General features: G+C 36.2%; 1 protein-coding gene across 5 annotated transcripts in view; it reads left to right on the top strand.

Moving 5' to 3' along the window:
• Positions 1-18,766, top strand: part of RTN4 (reticulon 4) — a 140,231-nt gene extending 121,465 nt beyond the window's left edge. For all 5 annotated transcript variants that reach the window (XM_074206293.1, XM_074206283.1, XM_074206275.1 and 2 more), the window contains 6 exons: positions 293-500; positions 1,108-1,246; positions 15,530-15,599; positions 17,200-17,246; positions 17,364-17,422; positions 17,769-18,766. In XM_074206293.1, coding sequence (XP_074062394.1) covers positions 293-500; positions 1,108-1,246; positions 15,530-15,599; positions 17,200-17,246; positions 17,364-17,422; positions 17,769-17,811 — 566 coding nt within the window. In that variant the 3' untranslated portion in view covers positions 17,812-18,766. The remainder of the gene's footprint in view (positions 1-292; positions 501-1,107; positions 1,247-15,529; positions 15,600-17,199; positions 17,247-17,363; positions 17,423-17,768) is intronic.
• The last annotated feature ends 366 nt before the right edge of the window (positions 18,767-19,132 follow it).

Below are 19,132 nucleotides of genomic sequence, written 5' to 3'. Positions count from 1 at the left end.
TGTTTCTTTGCCTATAAAATGGGATTGTTGTGAGGTTAAAAACATAATATTTTTAATGAGCTTTGGAAACTTTAAAGATATATAATATATGTATATCTATTTGCTGGCAATTATCTTGAATCTGTAAACGTGTTTACTAATATGTGTGTATATGTGTGTATATATATATGTGTGTGCATATTATATATGTATAGTGTCTTTCCCTTCCTCTTGTTATTTTTATAGATTAAACATTACTTGTCCAATAGATAAAGCAATACATGCTAATTTTAGATTTTTTAAAAATTTTTAGTTGTTGATCTTCTTTATTGGCGAGACATTAAGAAGACTGGAGTGGTATTTGGTGCCAGCTTGTTCCTGCTACTTTCATTGACAGTATTCAGCATTGTGAGTGTGACAGCATACATTGCTTTGGCCCTGTTATCTTTAACTATCAGCTTCAGGGTATACAAGGGAGTGATCCAGGCAATCCAGAAATCTGAGGAAGGTCACCCATTCAGGTGAGATGATCGCCTTCATACAAGGCATATGTTTTGTAATATAGCATATTGTATATTTGAGACTTTGCTTTATTTTGGCATTATTAGAAATACTGGTATTTCCATTGTCATAAGATCTGTAGAACATGTGTTCTTTTTTTAAAATTATTTCTTAAAATTAAACTAAAAATCCAACAATTTTGAATTATGAATACATAAAACATCTATTTGAACTGTTCTGCTAGAGTTGATATTTATTTCTATTTATTGACATTAATATTCATTATTCATGCAATTATTTCTGGAAATTTATCTAGTGACAGATTCATTCTGTATGATTTAGGAGTAATTTGGAAATAAGTAAATATTCTTCTATTCCACCTCAAAGAATTGAGATTTTATTTTTTAAAAATGATTCAGTACATGAATGAAGCTCACCTAGCACAATGGACCATAAAAAAACCCTTTCTTTGTGGTTCCTGTAGAAGTATTAAGTTTATTTAGTATTAGAATTTTGTTTATTAGTGTGCTTTCTCTTGGATATATTTGATACTAAATTAATGAATATTAAGCCTTTTAAACTTTGAACTTGATAAAGTTGACTAACTGTGTTGCATTCTTTTGTCAGGGCCTACTTGGATTCTGAAGTTGCAGTCTCTGAGGAATTGGTTCAGAAGTACAGCAGTTCTGCTCTTGGTCATGTCAACTGCACAATCAAAGAGCTCAGACGCCTCTTCTTAGTTGATGATTTAGTTGATTCTTTGAAGGTAGGTTTGTTGATTCTGCACACACATTTCTTATTTAATATTTGGTTACTAGCTGGTTGTAATTCTAGTCATAAAAGCCACTAATATAGGAGATCCAAATAATACCTCAACTCCAATTGACCTTTACCTTTTGTAAGGAGATGAGGACATGCTCTTGACAAGGGATTTCATTACTAGAGGGATTGAATGAGGAAGCTTCCTTTGCTGATATGGTCAGCAGCTTCTCTGTAACCCTGCAGTCTTCGAGAGTTGCCTAAAGCCATGAGAAGTTCTGGGACTTTTCCTTTGTGACTCAGAAGCAGACCTTAAACTGAAGTCTTCTTGTCTCCAAGTCCAGATCTCTGGCCTCTCACTCAGTTATCTTCATTATGTCTCAGAGTCCACAAAGTCCTTCTTTTATTCTTTATCATGTCATGGAGTTGATCCTTAGTTCTGCTGAGCTGGGCTTCTAAGCATAGCCCTGGCTTTCTAGTAAAGTACTCATCTTTAACTTTCTGCACCTTGCCTTTTTTTTTTTTTTTTTTTTTTTTTTTACTATATAAACTAGTAAAACAACTGAAACTACAGAATGGTCCCCAGACCTAGTCACTCGTGTAGTGAAAATGGCAAAGTAGGAACAAAGAAGTGAGACAGAATGTTCTAAGAAGCATAACTTTAAAAACTTGTATAAACTTTCTTTACCTTCTGGTATTCAGAAATCTTTGATAATCAATTAACAATTGGACACAATACTGAAAGAACTGAATTTTATTAAGTATTCCATCAAATATTATCAAGTATTTTTTAAATTATTCATTCTAAGACTCGCTAATACTTTCATTTTTCAGAGATTTTTGTTATGAGATTTGACTTGTATTTTCAGTCCTTTAAGTTGTCTGACTCTTTATGACCACATGTGGGTTTTCTTTTTTGTTTTTTTTGTTTTTGTAAGGCAGTGGGGTTAAGTGACTTGCCCCAGGTCACACAGCTAGGTAATTATTAAGTGTGTGAGGTTGAATTTGAACTCTGGTCTTCCTGGCTCAAGGGCCAGTGCTCTATCCATTGTGCTACCTAGCTGCTGCTGCACCTCCCCCCCCCCCCCCCATGGGTTTTCTTAGAAAAGATACTAGAGAGGTTTGCCATTTCCTTCTCCATTGATTTGTATTTCTTTTGTAAGTAAAGGAAAATATGTAGATTAAAAAATACATTTAACTTAAAATTCCTTTGTGAAAAGCCATAATTTTAATAATAGGGTTTATCTACATAATCTTAAGAAATGGTAAATTTCTATAACTGGGGAAAAGCAGCTCCTACACAAGTTGTAAACAGTAAATCCATTTTTTTTTTCATCTTAATCATAGAATCATAGACTTTTAGAGCTGGAAAGGATCTTTAAGAGATTGTCTAATCCAGTTATGTCATTCTATAGTTGTAGAAACTGAGACCTAGGTAAGCCAAATGCCTTTTCTCATAATACACAGATAGTAAAAAGATTTGTGGAACCTCACAAGACTAGGACCTAGATCTCCAGTCTTTGATTTTTTTCCCTTTTGGTAGATGGCTACCTTTTTACTGCTTGCCCTCTTCAGAGACTTGCTCACCTTTAGTTCATTTCTATTCCACCTCAAAGAGCTGAAACTTTACTAGCAAGAAAAAAATAGATCAGTCTGTAAGGCTAGGGAGACCAGGGTTTTATTCCTTCTTGTGTGACTCTGGGCAAGTCACTTCTTTCAAACCCTTATCTGTAAAATAATAATACTTGATAATACTTGAAATATTTAACTTACAGGGTTGTCATGAACACAGAGATTTGTTAATAAACAAGTGAGATAATATTGCTATTTGTGAAGAGTCCAACTACTTTATTTTGATCCCCCTATAAAAGATTGGGTGTGCTTGGTATCTGAAGGGATGACTTTTGAAATGCAGTAAATTTTATTGAGGTAATAACTTTGATAAGGAAAAATAAACAAAGACCAGTTGAGAAAACTTTTAAAGTCTCTTTATTGGACAGGAGGTTTACTGTGAAACAGGTTTTAGCACTTAAAAACACTTTAGGGAAACCTTCTAAGTATTTTTAATCCTTTTCTATTCTTGTCATACATTGCTATCTAGAGTCTCACATAGCTACCTCTACTCCCCAAAGCATGAGCTAATTTTCAGAAATTGAGTGACAGTCACTTTTGGAAGTCTTTAGCAGTGGACATTTAGTTTTCTCAAGAACAAAATTAGGTTTACATTTTCTTTGCAGATGTTTTTAGCTGTATGTACAACTTAACCATTTTCATGTACTTTTTGGAAGTTTTTCTTCCCAAGTATGTGTGTGGTGTAATGAAAAGAGTTCTGGTTCTGAAGTCAGAAGGTTGGGAGTTTCAATTTGTTACTCTGATATTTTTAGCTGTGAGTGATTTTGGGCAGTTCACTTAACATTTCCTTAGTTTTCTTATCTTAAAATGAGGAAAACATTGTACATTTTACAGTAACTGGAATGCAAGTTTATTATCATTACCATTACTATTTCTCTACTCCTCTGTTATTCATCACAGAAGATTCATATTGGAACTGTAGCTACCAGGCCATTGAGTCTCAGTGAAATTATTTCTGAGTTGGACAAAGTTGATGCAAGGCTCATGGCTGCACAATAAACCAAGAACAGTGTATTTCTTTAGATCCTGATTATTCCATGACACTTTGTTTAAAGGATGATGTGAGTCATTGTCTTAATAATTTGCTTTAAAGTCCTTTGTACCATCATCTCCCCTTTACATAAAATGCATATTTTTGTTACTGATTTCTTTGGAGTATTTGAAAAGTAGTATAAAATATTTTCCTGGGGAGAATTTCCAATATAACTTAGTTATAACTTTTAAATTTAAAAAACAATTAAGATATTTTAAAATTTCACATAATAGGATCTTATAGTTAGGAAACCCTAGGATACAGCTACTCCACGAGAATAAAAGAGTGGGGGTTTTGAGTTTTTTTGTTGTGTTTTTTGTTTGTTTTAGGGGTAGTATATTTTCTACATAGAACATGTGCAAAAGAACAGTAATGAGGAGATGCCATGCTTGATTTTAGAGCCAGGTAGATGCTTTTATTTATCCTTATACCTTTTCCAAAACATAGTACAGTATATTATGTATTATGTATAATAGGTATGGAAATATTTGCATATATGAGTGAACCAGTATAGCTTTGAAATGTGGCATTACTTTTCAGAATCCACAGAAACAACAGCGTTTGGAATGTATCAGTCAGAGACTGGATGACTGAGCAGAAATGTTGTGAAAGGTGACTTTGAGTAGAGATATTGTGAAATTTAGAAAGTTTCTACAAAATGTGTCATTAGGTATGAACCAAAGGTCAGGCTTCCTGTTTGTTCTGTGTGGAAATGATTGCTACTCAACTTTGGTTTAGTGGCATAATCATCAGCCTCTTCAACTAATGAAGACTGTTTTCTGCACGTAACTTAAAACTTTTGCTATTGAAGGGGACATAATTTTCCTTTATAAAGATAATATAGGTGAATCATATCTATCAGACTTCTTGTCTACTGTAATCAAGACAGTTTGTTATCTAAAACTTTTAGGAATCAGAATAATTAAGGTCTCTAAGTATTAATAGGGCAAGCAACATATTTTGAGAGAACTTAATGTGAACTTTTTTTAAAAAGAAAAATTATTTAAAATTGCTGTTTTATGCAAATACAGTTTAAAGAGTAATTCAAATATTGGTTTTAGAGCTGAAAGGGACCTTAGGGTCTAAACTGGCATCTTGTCTAACCCCTTCCAGTGTACAGGTGAGGAAAAGAGTCCTAGAGAGTTTAAATGAATCACCTCCATAAGGCATACTGCTAGGAAGGGGTGTAGATCCCTTGAACCAGACATAGGTCTTCTGATGCCAAATATATTGGGTTTTTCCATGCCAGCATGGGGGGGGGGGGCAAGTTGAGGACTTTTCTAGGTAGTTCGCTTTTGATCCCTTTCTCTTTTTAGGAGAAAAGAAAAAATTTTAAATGCTACTAAATAGACTTGTTTTCTATTCATTCAAATTTGAAAAAATAAAGTCAACAGTGTGTGTGTGTGTGTGTGTGTGTGTGTGTGTGTGTGTGTTGTAAACTTTAAAAAGCTTAGAATAGTTGTATGAGTTTATCTTCTGAAATCAGGCAGGGATGGATAAAGGTAAATTATGCAAGTTCTGCTTCAATTTTCTTGTGTTTTCAGTTAATGGTTGATTTCTTGTCTAGATTTTGTTAGTAATTTTTTTAATAGTATAACCCTAGCCTCCTATAATTTTACTTGAATTTTATTGTTTGTTTTTTGATGAGAAAGATTAATTTTTGCAAGTGCCTTTAAATGACTTTTGGTGGGGAGGGAATATAGTGAGTGAAGCTAACCAATAGGTTTACTTGGTCAGTGAGAAATGTTGGTGTTGAAGTCCAAGACCCTGGCCTCCTGGAACAGCCCTGCTTCTTAATTGCCTTTGTGGCCTTGCCATGAGAGGGTTAGCTGCAGGAACCTAAGGGACTTATTACCATAATACTTATCAGGAACGTGCTGGTTTGTGACTGATTTGGGTGTCCCAAAAGTCTTGGTACAGTTTTAAAGCAATTAAAGCTTTCCTCCCCCCCCCCCCCCCCCCCAGTATAGTACATTGTACTACGTAATAAAATGTTTGCATTATAGCAATAAATAAATTTAGCTTTGAAATGTGAAATAACTTCAGTATCCTCAGAAGCAACAGCATGTGGAACTTCTCAGTCTGAGATGTGAGCAGATGAGCAAAAATATAGTATGTTTAATACTATTTATACTAAAACATAGTTTGTTGAAGCTTAATAGCTTCCAAACTGCATTAAGACTTGTTTTTGGAACCCTGTATAAGTGGATAGTGATCCATGCAAGGTTTCTGAAAAGTAGTTGTTCCTGACCTGTGGGATCTTGGTCAATAATTATCTTGATCAGTACTTTTTATTTATATAAAAAAACTTAATGATTATGGTAAATAACTTCAAAATAAATTAGACTAAAATTGAGTCTTGTTCTTTTATAATTATACCTACTTGTCCCTATCAGACTGAAAAGATAAATGAGATTATAGATATTAATAGACTCAATAAAAACAATACTAAATCCATAATCTTTGAAGTGGGGAAAAAATTCTTCAAATGAAAGAATAGGTAAGGAAGCAATTTAATACTGCAAGATGATGAGTCCTTTTCTTTTCAAAAAAATGTGCCTGATTCTCTCAAGTCTTTTTGAGCACTACTAGTCAGATTATGTAATGCTATAAACAGGGGGTGAAGCCATTATTTCTTTTTTCTGAAAAAATTTTAGAAGATACTTTTAAAAAAATCTTGGTTGGTATAAATTAAATTTGTATGACTCAGCAGAGAAAGCAGGAATCAGCTCTAATCTATAATGGTGGTTAATCCACATTTATAAAGAATCTCAGACAACAATATGGAAATCACTTTATGCTAGACTCTTGTTAGGCTAAAGTTAAGATTTGGCCTCTCTGTATTTTGGAAAGATCCCCAGAAACATTTTCTAAATCAAAATGACATATTTGCAAATAATTATAAAGGAAGATGACAGTTATGGCTCATATATCCTCACAAAACATGAGAAAAAAAGGTGAAGTCTGAGAATCTGGTGTGAGATTGAGATCACACCCAAGAACACTTGTAGAGAATTCTGAAGGAGGAAAACCAACAGACAGTGAGTGAAGCTAACCAACAGATTAGCTTGGTCAGTGAGAAATGTTGGTGTTGAAGTCCAAGACCCTGGGCTCCTGGAGCAGCCCTGCATCTTAACTGTCTTTGTGGCCTTACCATGAGAGGGTCAACTGCAGGAACCTACAGGACTTATTACCATCAATATTCAAGTAGAAGTATAAAAATAGTTAAATCATAGGGATGGATGATAAAGAGACCTGTGATTTCATTGATATAGATGTGGAAACTCCCTCTTCCAAGGCAAGAGAAGCACTTTTCTGTACAACTTTTACAGAATTGCCTCAAGCATCATGAGGGAGGGGTAAATGACTTGTCCAGGCTTACAGGGATTATTGAAGCTCAGAGGCAGGATTTGAACCCAGATTCTCCTGGCCCTGAGACCAGCTTCTTACTCTGCCTTGTTGCCTCTTGTGTTTAAATGACAAATTGAAAAAAAAAATGAACAAAGCATTGTAAATAATTGCCTATACCTATAATAAACTTATTTACTGATAACCCCAAAACAGATATAAATGTATATGGATATATTGATCATAATCTAATCAAACCAAATGAACTTACTTGTTCTTATCCCTTTTGGTTTTTTTTTTATGTGTGCAAATGTATTTCATATATAGTTCTTAACAAGCTAGGTGCTACTTAGGTTACTATAGATTGAAAACAGCAAAACTTGAAAGAATAGTATAGGGCTATGTAGCAGCAATATTAGTGGCACTGCTTCATTTCACTGTGTGCATAGTTTCTTTGCATAGTGTTTTCTTTTCCTCTCTCCCCAAAATCATGATGACTTTTCAATGAAAATTTTAACTGGGAAGGTATGGACTTTTCTATCATGATATTTGCTTATAAAATGAAAACATCTGTTAGAAATACAAAATTTTCTACAGAATAAAATTGGACCCAATAAAATCTACCAAATTTGCTCTGCCAAAACATACAACTAGATTGTGAACATGGTGGTGTGTGCGATCATCTCTCTAGAAGGGATTTCTGCATTAGTTGTGATCATGGGATAAATCTCTTTAAGTCTTCTGTTAAGATTCTTTGATAATGGTTAGAAGTTTCTGATATAAATATTCATTGGTTAGAATTCTTTTAGTGGGCATTTGAAAGAGAAAATTAAACACTTTTAAAAACATGAGAATCCAAGTTGCTGTTTCTCCCAGAATGTACTTGGTGTTAGACTTAACTGCTAGTACTTCAGTCGATCCAACATTTTACTGATTTATTAGACTATCTTAAGTGCAAATCTTGTCCCATATAGGTTTCCACTTCACATCCTATCTGGTTTTGCCTCTGTCTTTCCACAAGTTCTCCTTAGAGAATGGATATCTTCAAAGTATCAGAGGTCTTCTAGTATTTTATATTTGCCACTATAACCGACAGTCCTTGTTCATGCTACTTGACAAAGCTCCCTTTTTCCCTCATACATGTCTTAAATGATGTCTCTTGAATCACATCAAGCCACTTGAATGTTTCTCCACAAAGTTGTACTCAGTTTTCCACAACTCAAAGGTCATGCCAGCAATGCAACCTCTCGTGAGTTCTGTTAAGCTGAAAAACCTCAGAAAACTGTCACAGAAACAGATGGTGGCTGCAGCACACCCCAAAGTGCATCTTGATTTAAGAGGTTGCATAGTTGCCTTGAAAAGTGGTTATGAGGGGCGGCTAGGTGTGTAGTGGATAAAGCACCAGCCCTGGAGTCAGGAGTACCTGAGTTCAAACTCAGACACTTAATAATTACCTAGCTGTGTGGCCTTGAGCAAGCCACTTAACCATGTTTGCCTTGCAAAAAAAAAAAAAAAGAAAAATGCTTATGAAAAATTGATTTTTTTCCTCCACCCACAGATATTTATCTTTATATTTAATAATGATGTGAGAAAGGGTAGATGCTGTATGAACAAATCAGCTGTTATGTTAGAAAAAGACTTCTTGGTCCCATTTTCTGAGCCACCTCCCTTCCCATCTCCTTTCTCTTCAAAAAAGAGAAAAAAAAAAAACCCTGGCAGAACTTTTGAGATTGGATCAGCAATCCTCTTTCTGTCCTTCATGTTGTATATGGAAGCCCTGGCTTTTCAGGAGGGCCTTTCTGCCTGAGAGTGGTCCAGCTGTGAAATCTTGGGATTCCCTTCTTGTGGGTTACAGTAAGATCTCATCTTTGAGTTCCTTAATGATTTAATTTTTAAATTGCTATAGTGAGGCTAAACACTTATTCAGTGTATGATGTGCTTATAAACAAAGGCTAAAGTGACCTCTCACCCATGTTGAGGGTCAGTTGCCTCTCCCAGTGAGCGTCTATGTAATGATAGACACACACAGATTTGTGGCAGCTCGGCAGACCCACTGAGGGTGTGATGTATTTTTAGCTTGTGTAGCTATTTATGGGGGAAGGGAAGCAGGTACTGCCTGGAGCCAGGAGAGAAATCTTTCCAGGACAACATTTCATTTCTTGACCACTACTTGACTAAGTGAGAGAGAACTTTTAAGTTCTGATATTCAACCCCGCATTCAATTCAGTCAGTTACAGGAGTTGGCTCTAACTCCTGAAGTCACTTTTCAGATCCAGAATGAATAGCAGAATACAAGATTGTTTAAAGTTATCAGCTTTTTTTCAGATAACCATACAGATTCAGGGGTTGGGTTGTTGAGTTGTATGTATTCTCTCCCTTTTTCCCCCCTATTAATATAGGGCTATGATGATGTGGTGACTCTTTGAACTGTAAAACCTTAAATCAGTAGAAAAAGTCCTTCTGTATTGTGACCATAGAGTGCTTTACACTGGTATGGTGAGTGACTTATATGGCAAAAACAGTGGCTAGATGTTTGGAAACTTTTGAATGGACCATGGGAAGCAAAATTGAAATGTAATAAAAAGAAGACAGTGTCATGATGACTACCAGAATATTAATAGAATCATAAAATCTAAAAGTTGAAAAGATTCTTATCATCTAGGCCAATTTTTGACCTGTGTAGCTGTTAGTTTTTTGGCATTTTCTTGACTTGTCATGGCTATGCTATTATTAAATGGATCTAGTTGTTGGCAGGTTCTTTGCATTAAATAGAAATTTACAGCCCAGTGTTATGAATTCTGGTTTCATTGAACATTTTAAACTGTTTGACATGTTTCCTATGTACATATCAGCTTTCTGTGTTTGTACTAGCTGGATTACTCCCTCCATCTGTGCCAGGGGTTTGAGCCCTGGACCCTGGAGGGGGTCTGGTGGAGTCTCAGCACACCTTTTCAGAATGTTTTTAAAATGCATAAAATATGTAATTTTCAAGGAAGCCAGTTTTTTTTTTAGTTCAATCTGCATTTTAATATTTTCTCCATCAGTTTCTTAAAACTAGGCAATTAGCAAATCATTAAGTCATACTCTGTTTTACATTGAAATTCTCACACTGAATGGATGGTATTCTCCAGCATTTACCCCAAAATTGTATCTGATTGTTGCACTGATGGAATGAGTAAGTCCATTAAGATTGATCATCACTCCCATGTTGCTGTTAAGGGTGTACAATATTCTTCTGTTTCTTCTCATCTCACTCAGCATCAGTTCATGCAAATCCTTCCAGGCTTCTCTGCATTCCCATCCCTCCTGGTTTCTAATAGAACAGTAGTGTTCCATAACATACATACATACATACATATATGTGTGTGTATATATATAGATATAGATATATATATATATATTATCACAATTTGTTCAGCCATTCCCCAATTGATGAACATTCACTCAATTTACAATTCTTTGCCATCACAAACGGGGCTGCTATGAATATTTTTGAACAAGTGATGTTTTTACCTTTTTTCATGATCTCTTCAGGGTATAGAACCAGTAGGGGTAATGCTAGACCAAAGGGTATGCACATTTTTATTGCCCTTTTGGCGTAATTCTAAATTGCTCTCCAGAAAGGTTGGATGAGTTCACAGCTCCACCAACAATGCATTAGTGTCCCAGATTTCCCACATCCCTTCCAACATTGATCATTGTCCTTACTGGTCATATTGGCCAGTCTGAGAGGTGTAAGGTACCTCAGAGATGCTTTAATTTGCATTTCTCTAATAAGTAGTGATTTAGAGCAGTTTTTCATGACTATGGATCAGAAAGCTAGTTACTATTGACCTGTGGTTACTAAAATTTTAAAAAGCAAGATCACAAATCCCAGATGTTAGAACTGCTGATCTTTGTATTTTAATGAGTTCCTTTGGCCAAACTTGTCCAAACTTAGATTAGTTCTTCAGTCATAGATATATTGCCTATCTTAAGTCTCATAGTGTTTTCCAAGCTTTCTAGTTTGATAGCCTTTGCTGGTTTTCTTCACAGTATGATGAAGCGATTGGACAAGACAGTTAAAATAATATTTAGGGCAAGATGGAACCTTGGTGCTCGTTTAGTTTAATCTTCTTATTTTACAGATGGCCTCTCCCAATTTGTTTTCTATCTGTGAAATGTGGGTAATTATTTCTGTAATACCTACTTCACAGGATTGTTAGGTGACTCAAATGAGAAAAGTTATGTAAAGTATTTTGCAAACTTTAAAGCATTAGATAAATGACTAGAGTTATTGAATATAAATGTAGGAAAAATTGTTGGGAAACAAAGGAAGATAAGTTGGGTCAAGAGATGATGAGTCTCATTAACTTTTGCTCATGCTGTGTGTGGTCTGCTAAGCTGAAAGAAAAGGATGAGGAATAGGAATAGGAAAGGAAATCCTTCCAATTAAACTATCTTTGTGACCTTGGATCAGTTGCTCAATCTATCTTGGTTTCAGTTTCCTTATCTGAAAACAAGTGTTGAAGTTCTTTCTAGCCTGAAATGATCCTGTAATAATGGTCCAGCTTTCTTAGATTAGGTTCACACAGCTTACCTTGCTACACCAGGACCTTCAGATATAAACAGTGCAAAACTCGTATCTGTTTCTAGCATATTTATTTTGTAATGTGCACCTGTATGTATATCTATCTATAAGAATATGTGTGTATACATACACACACACACACACACACACACACAAGTGTGTTGTCTTCTATGGAATGTAAGGTCCTTGAGAGCTGGGCCTTTACAGCATCATTGCCTAGTCCAGGGGCCTGACCCAGAGCAGGATCTTATTAATTTCTTATCAACTAGGAGTTCTGGGGGAAACAGGAGTGAATGACCAGCCATGTAGTAATGGCGTCAGGTGTAAACCAGGGGAGGGACTAGGGAGGGATGGAGGGGAGGGAGGGAGGGAAGAGAGAGTTTGGAACTCAAAATTTTAAAATTGAGTTTTTTTACATGCCATTGGGAAATAGTTGATGAATAAATGAAAATAATCTTTAAAATGTTATTGAGATATTCAAAAAATAAAAATAATTTTTATACACCTATATATGTACAGACTTACTTGCACACACATGTATGTAATGTTTGTCCTTCGTTCTCAAAGAAGACCACAACATCAGGGAGGTGATGCCATGACAAGCACATGATTTGGATTTGAGTGAGAGGGTGCTGGCCTAAGTCACCAATCTTACTTTCTCCTACAGAGCTATCAGTCCATTGTCCAGATAGGAATCAGAATGATCAGAGATGACCCTGCATACAAGGCAATCAGGGTTAAATGACTTTCCTGGGGTCACACAGCTAGTGAGAGTAAAGTGTCTGAGGCTAGATTGGAACTCCTGTCTCTTGGCTAAGGCTAATACATGCATACATACTCACACATCCTTTAATTATGCATTAGTCATTCAATATTCATCAAGTTTCTGCTGTGTAGCAGGCACTTTTTTAAACACTGGGGATACAAAAATAGGCAAAGACAGTCCTTTCCCAGACCCTGCCCTTGAGCTCAGTCTGATGAGGGAGACAACCTGCAAATAAATATGGGGGGAAAAAAACTTATGTACTGAATAAATAGAAAATGAAGAACAGAGAGAAGGTACTGGAATTAAGATGAGATTGGAGAAGGTTTCCTGTAGAAAGCAGAATTTTAGATGTGACTTTAAAGGAAGTCCAAGGGTGTCAGTCTTTGGAGGAGGGGAGAGGGTTCCAGGGACAGCCAGAGAGAATACCTGGAGCTGAGTGTGTGTGTGTGTGTGTGTGTGTGTGTGTGTGTGTGTGTGTGTGTGTGTAACAGACTTGAAAATTGCACCACTTGATCAAAAAGTACATCGGGTAGTAAGGTGTAAGAATATGAGGCAGCTGGTGATTCAGTGGATAAAGCATTGGACCTAGAGTCAGGAAGACAGTTCAATTCCAGCCTCAAGACATTTCCTAGCTATGTGACCCTGGACAAGTCATTTAATCCTGCTGGCCTCTAGTTTCCTCATCTGTAGAATGAGTTGGAGAAGGAAATGGTCAACCTCTCTAGTAATTTTGCCAAAAAAAACTCAAATAAGGTCACAAAGGGTCAGATACAACTAAATAACCACAAAAGAGATATAAGATGACTGGAAATGTAGGAAGGACCTAGGTTAGTAAGGATTTTGAAGCCAAACAGATGATTTTTAAAATTTTCTCCTGCAAGCAGTAGGGGAGCTACTGGATCATGTGGAAAAAGAGGTGGAGCTGAATGTGTATGTGTGACATGTGAACAGACTTACATTTTCGGAAAATCACTTAAGTTGAAGGATTGGAGTTGAGGTAGACTTGAGGCGGACAGACCTACGAGCAGGCTGTCACATTAGTCCTAAAGTGGAGTGATGACCAAGAGGAGGAAGCATATTCAAGAGGAGATGCAAAACACTAGATTGATTATGGGGAGTAAGAGACAGTGAGGAGTCCAGGTTGATTCCCAGGCTGTGAGCCTGAAGGACTGGGAGGATGGTGTTGCTCTCTACAATCAAAAGAAAATAGAAGAGAAGCATTTATATAGCAGGAAAGATAAGAGCTCTGTTCTCAACATGTTGAGCTTCAGATAGATGTGTACTGAATATCCATTTCATGATGCAATATTGAAAGGCATCAGAGAGATGAGTCAGGATGGGTATATTGAGAATCTTCAGCAAAGAGATGGTAATTAAATTCTTAGGAGGCAATGGGGGAAAAAGAAGAGGATTCTGTGGGACACCTAGAGATCAAAGGAGTCAGAGAATGAGGAGAACCAGGAGTCAGTGGCATCCTGAAAACCTAGATTGAAGAGGAGGAGAGCGTGATCAGTGTTAAAGGAGAAATGGGAAAAGGCCATTGGATTTGGCTCCTAAAAGATCATTAGGAACTTTGGAGAAAACAGTTTTGGTGGATTGATAAAGTCAGAAACCAGATTGTAAGGGGTTAAGTAAGCAGAGAGTAGATGAGAAAGTAGAAACACTCATTGCAGATGGCCTTTTAGAGGAACTGAACAACAAAGGGCGGAAGTGAAATAAGATGGTGATTGGCAGGGATGGAAGGGTCAAGTAAAAATTTTTTTTTCAGGACACACAAGACAGGCATTTGCAATCTTTAAGGTTGACAGTAAGGAGATGTTAAAAGAATTGAGAATTGATTGATTGGAGCTGTGGATTGGAATTATTAATCTTATACAAAATATATAGGCTGGATTGGAATAGGGAGAGACTAGAGATGGTTTCATTCTTTGTAGTTTTATCCCTAACATAATATCAGGTCATGGTGAAGCTTAAAAATACCTTTTAAGAGTGGTTAAATTATTTTAGGGTGACAGTAGAAAATAGAGGAAAATATTTCTCTCTGCTTGATTTCAATTCCTCTATCAACATGCCATCCCCAGGATAAGCTGGTTACCTGAAATCTCCCCTCTGTTATATTGCTTCAGTTTTGAATACTCTCTACCTTCTCTACACCCCTAGTCTACTCTCAATTTGGAGCTCCTGCCAAGAATAGAGGGCTCAGAACTTTCTGGTGGTCTATTCCTTTTCTATTGATGACTGGACTTGGTTCTGGCTCCAGTCCTTGTTTGTGTTATCTTCCCCTAGTATAGGATTGTGAACTCCTCCAGGACAGAGACTGTCCCCAGCACAGAATGGCACATAGTTGGAATTAATAAATATTTATGGAATTGAAAATACTACTGATAATTTAGTAGTAAAGACTGATGGTACCATTTCTAAAAAATATCAATAATAATAAATAAATAAATAAATTGAGATTGAGGGTAAAAATGTTAGTTTTGTCTTCCGAGGTGCATGGAATACATGGGTAGTACTCTGAAGCTGAGGTGCTAAGAGAAAACAGCTTAAATTGTAAGCAGACTTCCATATCTCCTTAAAAATGTCTTCTATATGGGGGCAGCTAGGTGGTGCAACGGATAGAGCCCTGGCCTTGGAGTCAGGAGTACCTGAGTTCAAATCCGGCCTCAGACACTTAATAATTACCTAGCCGTGTGGCCTTGGGCAAGCCACTTAACCCCATTGCCGTGAAAAATCTAAAAAAACAAAAATTTCTCCTATATGCCAGTTGAGCATGTTTCAAACTAGGTTAAAGATAATTTTTAAATGAGGTTTAAAAAAAATGCTTCTTGAAGTCTCTGGCATAGGAAAAATTGTTTTAGAAGGTTTTAATTCATGAAAGAATGACTATTGGATTTTTGCACTGCTTTTATGCCTTGTTGTTTTTGTTTTTCATTTATAGTTTGCAGTATTGATGTGGATATTTACCTATGTGGGTGCCTTGTTTAATGGCCTGACACTACTGATATTGGGTAAGTTTGTAAAATTATTTGGGGAAAATAATTACAATTAATTAATTATTGGAGAAAAGGTAAACACTGTTGTCCAGGGAACTTAAATTTTTAGGTGTTACATATGTTTCTTTTAAAGTCCCAAAAAATCACTTTTGGCTTAGATTTTTATATAAACAATAGTGGTCCAACTTGACCACTAAGAGTCCCTTTACCGACAAACTCTAAAATTTTCTCCTTTTCCCTTAATAAAATCCACCAAAAAACAAATATCCTTTGACTGAAAAATATTTCCTTCTCAGCAGAGGTCTTTGATTCATATTGCACAGAGAAAACAGAGGCCTTTTGCCCTGTTTATTTTTCTTTCCTACCTGGCATCACAAAATGAGAGACAGACAGAGACATAAGAGATTGAAAGATCCTTCCCTACTCCTTACCTAGGTCTCCCTCATCCTTCAAAACAAAACAAACAAACAAACAAAAAACGTGATTCTACCACCCCCCTCCAGCTCTTATGTTGGATCTTCCTAGCCTTTCATAAACAAGTTCCTACAAAAAGCTCTCAACTCTTGTTCCCTATACTTCTTTCATTTTTCAACCCTTTTAGCTTTATCATTTAGCTGAAACTCTGTATTTATAAAGTGTTTTGTAGCTTTTAAATGCTTTATAAATGCTATTATTTCCAAAGTTAGCAGCTCTCTGTCACATACAAAGGCCTTTTCTCAGTTCTCATCTTTCTTACGCTCTTTAGTTTTTTTTTTTTTTTAATCTTTTGACAACCCTCTTCTGGATATTGTCTTCTTATTGAGTTTTTGTGACACCACTGGCCTGGTTAGCCATGCCCTCTGGGCATCACCCACAACTTGTGGGGGTGTTTCTCTTGGTGATTCCTTCAGCTTCCATGACTAGAGTTTTCATTCTTATTCAAGAGACTCCTAGCCCTATACATCTAGCTCTGTCTCTCTTGACTTGTTAGTCCCATATCACCCTCTGCTCTTGGATGTGGCTCTCCGCTAGATGTCTTAGACACCTCCTCCAAACTGTCTTGTTTCTCTTGAGGGTGCCACGATCCTTCTGGTCATTATCAGATTTTGGTGTCGTTTCTGACTCTACACTGCCCCAATTGTTTGCCAGGTCTTGTTGCATTTACTGCAGCATCCATTTCCTTTTTCTCATTTCCACAGTTACTAGACCTGGAGAAGCCCTCACCACTGGAATAGCTTCTTAATTGGACTTCCTCCCCAAAATCATGCTGTATTTATTTTTCTTAAATTTTTGTGTATGTGTAGTTTCCATGTAGTAGTCTCTAAGCTCTCTTGGGCAAGGGCCTCTTCAGCATCTAGCATGGAGCATAACCCAGAAAATTATGAATGAATGAAGAGCATATAGTAGGGTACTTGAACTTGTAATTGTAATTCTTTCCTTGTATCCATTCTGGGGGTGGGGGTGGGGGTCTCTATCAAGTGCTCACATGGAAAGAGCTTCTCTCCAGAAGACCCTTCAGCATTCACAGAGAATCCCTGGCAAGTTATATTTAGACTTGTCAGTTTGGAAGTTTTTGTGATTCAGCTGTCACTAAGTATTCCAGATATGGGCTTAAAATTCTTTTTCTCTATTACAGCTCTGATTTCACTCTTCAGTGTTCCTGTTATTTATGAAAGGCATCAGGTGAGTTCTCAAATGATGAAATAACTTTAATAAAATGATTTCTTAAGCATCGTTTATCTTTAAGTTTTTTAACAATACTAATTATATTGGTCAACCATTTTTACCTTGTGTTTGCAGACCCAGATTGATCATTATCTAGGACTTGTGAATAAGAATGTTAAAGATGCTATGGCTAAGTAAGTATTCAGTTTTCTTTTCATAAAAAGACACTTGACTTTGAGGCCCTAGCAAAAATTGCCCATACTGAGCACAAGAGGAATAATTTATGATTTGGGGGGACAGATTATTCTCAAAACAGTTAAACGGAGATTTTTCCTGTTATTTAAATTGTACTTTTATATTTAAGGTCATTATGCTTGTTAACCCAGTTTTAGTAAGCTAAATATAGCATATGTTTTGCCACTTTTAACATATTGATGAAATGTATTTCTCACTACATTTATTTAAAAACAAAAAGGATTGGTCTTTAAAAACCCTTAACTTCAGAATTTTACTAATTTTTTTTTCCCTTTTGACTTGTAGAATCCAAGCAAAAATTCCTGGATTGAAATGCAAAGCTGAGTAAAATCAGCAATGAACACCACTAGGGAATTCATCGTTGGGGGGAATTTTCATTTGGATTCCATGGGGAGGGTCGGGGGAGAATGGAGCCTTGACATTGCAGAGCAGTCTCACAGATCTTTATTTTTTAGCAACGCAGTGTTTGAGGAAAAATACTTGTTTTGACTGCCATGTTTCATCATCTTAAGTATTGTAAGCTGCTATGTCTGGACTTCAGCCGTAATCATCTTTGTTTATCCTTTGTGAGGCCCTGGCTCTCACAAGGATCTGAGAAAGCTGTACATTGTGCTTCGTTGGAGGGAGGCTTGCTATGTTTCAGGAAGTCGTATTGCAGGTGGAGCCAGCAGGAGAACCTTTTCACAATTTGTGCTCTGTGTGTATGGTCTGTGTAGAATGATACAGATTTTCTAAAATAAAATGTTTAGAAGAGATCATACCACTAAAGCAAGGAGGAGACAGCTTGCCTTGTTGGTATGAGTCTAGCTGTATTGTGATTTTACTGTTTTATTAATTGCCAATATATATAAATATATATATATATATATATATATAGTGTTTCACAAAGCTTAGACCTTTCAGCTGCCCCACAGTGCTTGATATTTCAGAGTTGATGGTTCTATGAGTAACTTTAATCACATAAGCTAGAAAAAGAAACTATATTTCTAGGAACACTACCATCCATTTTCAACATAAAACACAACTCATATCCATATAAGGTCTACCATATACACTTCATTGCCCAACCCTACTGTAGTTAAATTTCATCACACATTTGGGATCCATGGAATCTAATGCAAAAAAAAAAATGTTGTTTGGAAATATCAAACATTGTTATGCAAGAAATTACAAATTAAGATTTATTCAATTGCGGTTTAAGCTGTACCTGAACTAAGTCTGTGGAATGCATTGTGAAATGTAAAACCAACCAAGTATCAATAAAGCTTAGAGACTTAAAATCTTTTTGGTGTTTTGTTTTTGTGAAATTAAATAGATTATTCAAAGGTTGTTCTGTTTTTAAATAGCATTTTAGGGCTGAGGCCCTGGTGTCTAGAAACTTGAGAATTCCATCTACTATTTACTTTAACAATTAAATGGAAATTTTGTTCACTTCTTAGCTTTTGTTAAAGCTCATAGCCCAACTCCTAAAAGATCAATGTCCATTATGTTTTTAGATATGCCATAGAGGTCCCGCTAGAGTAGAAAGGTACTGCAGATGGATGCAGAATGGACTTGAGTGTGAATCGTACCTCTGATACTAGCAATATGACTTAGGAAGTGAGTCATTTGGTCCCTGAGCCTGATAGCTCACCTATAGAATGAGGATA

Source organism: Macrotis lagotis, chromosome 1 (genome assembly GCF_037893015.1).
Source record: "Macrotis lagotis isolate mMagLag1 chromosome 1, bilby.v1.9.chrom.fasta, whole genome shotgun sequence".
NCBI classification, from domain to species: domain Eukaryota; kingdom Metazoa; phylum Chordata; class Mammalia; order Peramelemorphia; family Peramelidae; genus Macrotis; species Macrotis lagotis.
The sequence above is the reverse complement of the archived record's forward strand: the minus strand, read 5'-3'. Positions and strand labels throughout refer to the sequence as shown.